Source organism: Crocodylus porosus, unplaced genomic scaffold (genome assembly GCF_001723895.1).
Source record: "Crocodylus porosus isolate Cpor-Errol unplaced genomic scaffold, CroPor_comp1, whole genome shotgun sequence".
NCBI classification, from domain to species: domain Eukaryota; kingdom Metazoa; phylum Chordata; order Crocodylia; family Crocodylidae; genus Crocodylus; species Crocodylus porosus.
Genome location: NW_017728943.1, coordinates 88,244,806 through 88,253,294, shown reverse-complemented (window position 1 = coordinate 88,253,294; position 8,489 = coordinate 88,244,806). Strand labels below are relative to the sequence as shown.

The 8,489-nt window shown below is 38.4% G+C and overlaps 1 protein-coding gene across 3 annotated transcripts in view; it reads right to left on the bottom strand.

The window, feature by feature from the left end:
- Positions 1–5,543: 5,543 nt before the first annotated feature.
- Positions 5,544–8,489, bottom strand: part of MEMO1 (mediator of cell motility 1) — a 51,936-nt gene continuing 48,990 nt past the window's right edge. For all 3 annotated transcript variants that reach the window (XM_019549753.1, XM_019549752.1, XM_019549754.1), the window contains 2 exons: positions 7,459–7,563; positions 5,544–6,199 (listed from right to left, as the gene is read on the bottom strand). In XM_019549753.1, the coding sequence (XP_019405298.1) occupies positions 6,068–6,199; positions 7,459–7,563 (237 nt within the window). In that variant the 3' untranslated portion in view covers positions 5,544–6,067. The remainder of the gene's footprint in view (positions 6,200–7,458; positions 7,564–8,489) is intronic.

Here is an 8,489-nt window from a genome sequence, read left to right as displayed (position 1 = left end):
AACTGTGAAAACAAGTCAGACGTAAGGAGCCCCCACTCCACTCCAGTGCAAAAGCAGGGTGCAACACAGGTTTCTGCCCAAGAGTGGGTTTAGATGGCAGATGGACTAGCTACTGTATTGTCAGGTGCGGCAGACCCAGAGAGGCCGGATATGGCTGCTAGATGGCGCAGTCAGACCACCAGCAGAGCTCTTGCATGTTGCAACATACCACAAGGAGCACAGATGCTTCCTTTTTCAGGTCTGACTATGTTCACACTAACAACAAAGCAGGAAATTGGACCTATCAGCTTATGTTGTACTTTTACCATGCATATCAATTCCATTTACCTGGATTCACCCTACCTTGCAAGAGGACGTTTAACTTTAGGCTCATAACTAGGAACCTACCAAATTCGGGGCAGTTGCCTCCCAATTTTGCAGTCCAAGCACAGTGCCAGTGCTGTGGCTTCCCCACTCCCCTCCCACCTCTGATTGGCCAAGGGGCCCCAACAGTCCCACCCCTCCCTGGAGATTGACAGATGGCCATCTGTCAATCCCCAAGGAGGGGCAGGACTTCAGGGGTCTGTCTGTCAGGGGTGTGTGCGTGTGCGTGTGCATGTGCGTGTAAGGGGGCAGGGGAGGTGCCATGTATTGCTATGAACATCTCCCCCCATGCTTCAGGAGGCCAGGGCTTCCCACCCCCGAACCTCCCGCTTGCTCACTGATTTCATACATTTTCACAGAGACCTACTGATTTTGTGGTTTCTGTGAAAATCACAAATTCAGTAGGTCCCTACCCATAACCCTGTAGAGTTATGGGCAAGATTTGGCTGCAGTACCTGCTTTAGCTGGAAGAAACGGAGCCTAACACTCTGGAAAAATATATTTTGAAAGCCTCTGGCTATATTACATAGGAACCCACCTAAGCGGGTATTATGAAAACTTTTTTTTTTCTTTTTGGCCTTTGGAGGTAAAAGGCATGCCAAAAGAAAACACTTCTACTAGCAAGGGGTAAAAAGGAGTACAGTATAAGGATAACCTTTGCAGATTAAAATGTGACCATGAGCTATTAGCTAGAGCTTCTGGATTTCTTGAAGTTAACCGCATCAGCACCTGTATTTCAAAGCCTTGGATCTTCTGTAATAATTACACTAAAATGGTTACCATAAATTGTGAGAATGAATCTGGAAAAAAAAGAACTACAAAAGATGTCCTATAAATCAGATGTCTTAAGAACCCCTGGATTTTCTATTCTCAATAATACCTAGTAGTTTACTTCTCTTGCAAACTGTTTCTTTGTCCTTATAATTTCTAACAAATACCTCTTTGAAAATAGCTCTTCCCAAATTAATGAATTTCAGATTTTAATTCTATTGTACTAATTCATTTTACTATGCCTCCTATGTTTGGCCTTTGTGAAATAGGGCCAGATTCTCCACCATGGAAGTCCAGCAAACTTTGCTGGTGACTTCATTGACAGCAAGATTGAACCTGTAACTGGCCTTGATTTGGCTTGAATTTTAAGGACCCCGATTAAGGTAAATCTGTTTTGAGATCAGTAAATCAGTTCCTTCCATTTCATGAAACTTTGCAAAATGGTTTCCATCAGGCATTTTAATCTGCAATGCATGAGTTATTACCATCAGTATAAACAGGAACTCCATGAGGAAAAGCACCCACTTGTCTCTCCCAACTCTTGGGAACAGAGTGCTGCATTTCCAGTTTCCAACCTCTTTTTAGAATCCTGTGCAATGGTTCAACAGATGGAGGCGTCGGCACTAAGACAGGGATAAATTTACTTACCCATAAGTCTATTTCACTGAAGGTATCATACAAGATTCTCACTCATGGGGTTTGTGTACAGCATAGGGCAGGATTTCTCTAATGTTTTTGACCCTCTGAAATAGTTTTAAAAAAACAGGCTGCATGCATAACTTTTCCCATTATAGTCAGGGACATGCCATCAATGACTATTATTTCAGCACCTGAACAAGATCAGAAACAAGTACTTCCAGCAAAAAACTGGGGATTTTCATTCCTGCAAAGTAAACAGTTTAAGAGATGCCCCAAAACAAAACTGTCATAGGGAGGGCACAAATTAGTCTGAAATTTAGGAAAGGAACAAAAAAAGTTTTAAATTTTCAGATAATAGTAAGGATGAGATGGCCTCAAAACAGGCACAAAAAGCTGTCAAAGAAATGCTCAAAAAATATCCCATTGCTTTCAGAACAAGATGGATTTAAGTGGGGGACACCCTGAAAGAAAAGTCTCCAGAGACCAGAATAAACTGTGTTCAAGGCTTTACTGAAAGAATGAAGTCAATTCATCTCTAGAGATAGAATCTAAGCAGTGATGCCTTAACAAGCGTATGCAGAGGGCCATCTGGCTGCCTTGCGGATGTCTAAAATTAAAATATCCCTGAGATTCTAAAAGCTCAGTCACATTGTGAACTGAAGCTGCTGTCACCAATACATGATCTCTAATGCAAGAAACTAAGAGACTTTCACACTTTTCATAATGAGGAGTATTTCTGGGGGCTAGCTGCAGGCTAGACTTACAAAAGTCTTGGGGAAAAATTGTAGACTCTAAAAAGAATGTACTCAAAATGTAATAGTCTGGATAACCTTTGAGACTTGACATATATAAAAATGCTTAACTCAAGCTGAAACAATCAGTTGCACTCAGCAATGACTGATTTCTTTCCAAAGTAAATTATTTTTGGAAGCTGCCAAATCTTTATTTCCTGAGGAGATGGAGAGGTAAGATAGTGCCATGAGAAAAGCAAATGAAAGGAAAAACCCACCACACTACCAAGATAGCATCAAGAGTAGTGGGAAAATATGCATGCAAGTGCCAAGAGAAAACAGCTCAGCATCACTCAAAACACCAAACTGCTGTTCTTGGAAAGAGCGTGTGATAAAACCCAAAGACCCAAAGACAAAGTGACGAATGGAATTCAACAAACAGTAAAAGCTATAAAGCAAAGTGCTAAGAATTGCCAAGCAATTCCAGAAAGCTTTAAGAAAGGAGGCTGCAATGGAGTTAAGGATTCAAGCAAGGTGGTATTCTTGGGTTCCAATGATTGGGTAACAAATAAATTTGAAGGAACTGTTGGCTGAGAACTCAGAGTCAGAAAAGAGCTTAAAATTTTCCACCAGGCTCCTGAGGGGAGATCTTTCAGTAGTCAAAGAAGCCAGGGTGGAAGGCACCTGGTACAGATGCAGGGCATTTATTGACCATTTGTTACAATTACCCCTAGAGCCTCAGTAGATCACTTTTGCCATGTTTCAATGGTGGAAGCAGTAAATCCAAGAATAAAAATCCTGTAGTAATTTTACCTTTTAAAAACAAACTCCTAATGACCAGCACTCTAAAGGAAAACAACAAACAAGAACAAAAATTGCAAAATCCTCCAAAAAATATTTTCATCTTGAGTGCTTACCCAATTATCCAATATACCAAGCACTTATTGGAAGAATGTTTTCCTTTAAATGGTATTCACTGTGTGCATCTACACATTCATTAATGTGCAGTGGTTACTGAACATTTATTTAATACCTGATTATACAAATACTAAATTTAATTTGCGGTAACCAGAGTTACTGCGCAGTAGTGCTGCCGAACGTCTTTTTAGTGATGCTATTGTGCAACAGTCTAATAATACTATGAGATAGCATATTAGCACTGTTTGGGCTGTGATGCACTACTACTGCACAGTTAGTGTCTCAAGTATACATGTCTACTGTGACCAAAAAGGTGTCAAACCGTGCTCATTTTATTCACATGCATAATCCAAGAAAAGTGAATGGACCTGCTCAAGTATATATAGCAAATCAGGATTTATCCCAAAGAGCATATTGCCCATACTTGAATGAGAAAAGGATCCTTGGTTGAGCTGAAACAATATGGTCTTCAGTGAAGATTCTGGTGTCTGGAAACAGATTTTGCCTTGACGTATTTAAAAACCTGAGGCACCAGGAAAATTTTCAAGTTATTACAGCAAAAAAAGCAATCATCATCATCAAGACCAAAAAAAATTAAATATATTCTGGAAATACATTGCTGCCCTCAAATGAGGTAGGCTGCCCCACTTCAGGTTCTTTAGTTTTTAACCCAGTTTTCACTTGCTTCAGTATTCTTTCCCTTTGACCAGGTTCCTGAACTGCCACAGCTGGTGTTATTAGTAGGCTCAGAAATTCTGATTTTAATTAGAAACTTTATTCTGAAATACATTACATAGTTTACAGGTGGTAAGAAGTGGTGTCATTGAGAGATATTTCAGAACACTATGCTGAGTAAAATGGTTGTCAGATTTTCTAAATAATCCTTGAATTGATAAAAATTTTTTAAAAGAAATGTGTTAATTTCAGTGACAAAATCATCTCTGATAAATAAGGCACAGTCAGAAACCTCTGAAACTATAAGTGACTACCAATTCAATTTTACTTTCACATATTTCTGTTTTTCTTTGATAGCCCAAAACAGTTTTCCGTCTGCTGCTGTAAGTTTTCAAGAGGTCAAAGCAGCAAGGCAACAAACAGAGAGAAAACACACAAAAAATGTTTGGAGTTTATGATGGCTTAGAAATATCTGTAAAGTAGTTCATTTTTATAAATGGAGCATTCACCTGATATAAGAGAAGTGGTGACCATCCAAAGAAAAATACGGGCGTGGCATTATTGCTGCAAGTAGTGTCCAAGCTACATATCAATTCCCAAAATTCCAGAAAACATCACATCTGGCACAATTTAAGATGGAGACATCATGTGCAATGATGCTCAGAAGTGTCATTCGATCTTATTTATCAATGTTCCTCACTCCACCACAAGCCAAGTATAACACAAACGTAAAGGCTGCCTACTTTAGATCACAGCTCAGGGAATATTAACTCCATTTAGATAAAGAGTAACTACTGCCATCACAGTTTGTGCTACTTATTAAACAAAACAGTCTTCCAAAATGGTGCTAAATGAACAAACAATTCATATTTTGGTCGGAAAAAGCTCAAGAAACCCATAAGATGTGGTGATGTTTTAAGATATTGGAACACATTTTTAAGACAATATTTAAACTTTCAAATGTGAGGGTTTTCCACACTCAGATCCTTAAGATCTGATGTGGCCTTTATGATCTGTAAGTTTTCAGATTCACCTCATCTGTAGATTACTTGTTTTCAATCTTAAATCAAGGCAAGTAAAGTAGTGTATTCATTTTAGTTTAATAAGCTTCAAGCAAAAAAATCACCAAAATTGGGTTTTTTGACTATTTGTATCATAAGTTAGAAGATAATGTTATATGTTGTTCTGTGAAACAAATACAAGCACTAAAAATACAAAAGTTTTTAAAAAAACATTTGCAAAGCTGAACTCATATTGCAGCTTTGAGGTAAAAAAATTCTGTAAATGACACAGTCATGACAAATGTTGAATATAAAATACATTCTAAAAGTACTTTACAGAATGGTTGAGTTTCCTTATCAGGCATAAAAGCTGAGAAGAAATGAAGTTATGATTAGCAGTTCACATACAGAACACAAAGCAATAAGTTTAAATCAGACTATTTTGGTTTGTGTAGCCCTTTATTAGCAACTAAAATAGAAGATATCTGTTGTACAACACGGGTAGTAACTGACTATACTGGAGATTTATTATATTCTAATACAGGATCATTTATAAATGCATTTTTATTAAAAAGCTTCCACCCCTTTTTTCTGTTTACAACTTGCAAAACTATTCTGAAAGCTGAGTACATGTGCACAGGTCTGCAAAGAGTGCAAATTTAGAATATGGTAAATGCTTTACATGTTGTACTTTTAAGGACTGTCTGCCACCATGCCTTTACAATCTTCATCACTTTTTAAAATCACAAAATATTGACAGACACCAGCCTTTCTTCCATTGTCCTAAACAAGAAAGCATTTTTAAATGAGTTGAAACTAAGGAAGGACTACACCTACTAGAAAAGAAGAGAGTTCTATTAGTTTGAGGTTTCAGTATACCCAAAGACCAGGAACTGTATCTTTGCAAGGGCTAGGCTGGGACCCCGTATAGAGAGTGTGTGCAGGTGCCATCCCTGAGTATTCAAAGTTTCAGTGGACCATTAGTGCTCCAGCTGCGTAACTCACTGAGCTGTCTTGCCAGTTTCGACACTGGCTTGATTGGGCATAATTCAAAAATGAAAAGCTCATATTCATTCCATTCTTCTGGAGCTCATTGATAGCCTAGGAGAAACACAAAAAAGTGTGAGGAAAAAATTATTTGTGAGCTATTTCAAGCAATCGGGCCTCTCCTAATTTCAAGCTCTCAATCCTTCCACTCAAGCAGGACTCCATGAGTTCCTGCAACACCTTTGCTCAAAAAAGCTAAAATGATTGAACATATGACATCTTCTGAGAAAAAAAACCCTGTTTTGTAGGGGGCTAGAAATTTAAGCAAGACAGCCATACCTAAGGAGAATGACAGAGGTTGATGACTTTGAGGCAGATGGGCCATTAAGGAGAAAAAAAAACATGCAGCAAAAAAACCCCAAACATCTGAAGATGTAACATGAGAAGACATGAAAGAAAGGAATACTACTTAGATTTATTTCTAAACTCCACTTTAAATACAAAGGATCATACTATTTTTGGAATATGTGCACCACCATAATGTTTAGCTTTATGACATGTATCCTATCCTGATCTAATCACATGCTCCCACAATAAAGAGATTCCTCAGCATATTCTCCAGAGATCAACCTCCAAAGAAATAAAACCTTCTCTGCTAAAAAGGAATGATATACTTCTTATTTTTATGTAACTTATATTTTACAATGTAAGGCTAAATTTGCTAGGGTGCTTTCATCTGATTTGCACCATTCCAACAATGCTATGAACACCAATGACCCAGCTCAGTAAAGGTTTATCTCGGCACTGCATCACTAGAGGGGCACAAAGCACCCAAAGCATACCAGCTGTGAATGAGACAGACCCTTAATTGTTCCTTTTAAATTTAGGAGCTGACCTTTGCAAAGCCACATTATGTTACTGGACTATCTCCATTACATTTGTAAAATCTGAGACACAGTCAGACCTCAAGGTCACCAGACAGAAAATACAAAGACAGACTTTGGAGGGGGTTTTTGTTTTTTTTTTGTTTTTTTTGGGGGGGGGGGGAGGGTAGATTTGATATTAGAATGAATTCAGAAGTGAAAATTGGTACTTGTCACTAGGACTCAAAATTGAAGCGCCTAAAAGAAATTAACCATCTATTCCCCATTTCACTTCAGTGGAACTGGGTGCCTTGTTTCCCTCAGGCTCTTCTGAAAATCTTAACCCTGGAAAAATGCACAACTGCCAATGTACCATGCTAGAAAAACAAAGACAGCTGAGAACACTTGAAAATAAACTGGATTTGGACTTGCAATCTCAGAGCTACCAATTTTGCTTAAATATTTAAACAAATTTTAAAAGACTTTTTTTTGACAGACAGTTGTACTCACATTTAATAATACCCCAATAGGATGTCTTCCACATATCGTATTATGGTATTTCTTCAAGTAATTGCTAAAAGATACAGGGTCTAGCTGTTCTATAATGCTCATACCCTGAAAAAGAATCAATAGCAGTGATTACTATTTCCTTAGAAAGATAGCAACTGTAAAGTGCCTATATATCACAACTACATGGGGTTCCCCCTCCCCCCCCTTCTCAAATGCTCAAGTCTAAATCAATGAAGTCTCATGCAAATGAGCGGCATTTTATACTTGTATATAGACAGAGGTTTTGACAGTGATCTGACACATGTAGAGCTATCTTCACATCTTCAGAAATGCACTATGAATGACTGTCTTAATACTGTTCCTAATGCCTACCCCCACATCCCTACATAGCTCTGCTCCCTGAGCAGCTTCACTCCTGGTGGGGTTTTTTGTACAGCAGCAGCATCAAGGCCCAGGCAGGCAGAAAATCTATGCGAGAACAAAGCCTATTCACCTACACGAAACAATGATGTATATGCAAGTTTAAATAGGATCATACCAGTGTTCCAGGCAAAGACAACTCTTTCCTTGTCAGTATATAATTCAAATCAAATAAATGAAAGACAGTTTAATATAAATCTAACCCTGTTATAGGCAAAGATTCTGCCTCCCACAGCTATTCTCTGGCAGCTTCTCACCAGACAGTATTAGATATTGTGCTCCTTCCCCTTCTGACAACTACTTAATCCATTTGAAATCTGCAACAGGTTACTGAGGTCCAACTGCTGACCGACTCAGTAAGAGGTATACCCTTAGGCTAGGGACAGACATCACACATATACTGGTTTAAGTGATCAGAAACTGGTTTAAATGTGTAACAGAACAAATGTTCAGTATATATAAACCAGTTCGAAAATGGCTGAAAACAGTCTGAGATAAACCTGGTTGAATGTAGTATAAGACTTAACTGATTTGGGCCAAACTGGTTTATGCAATGTCTGTCCCATCCCCTTCCTGGTTTAAGTTAAATCAGAGTCCCCCAGCATCCCAGA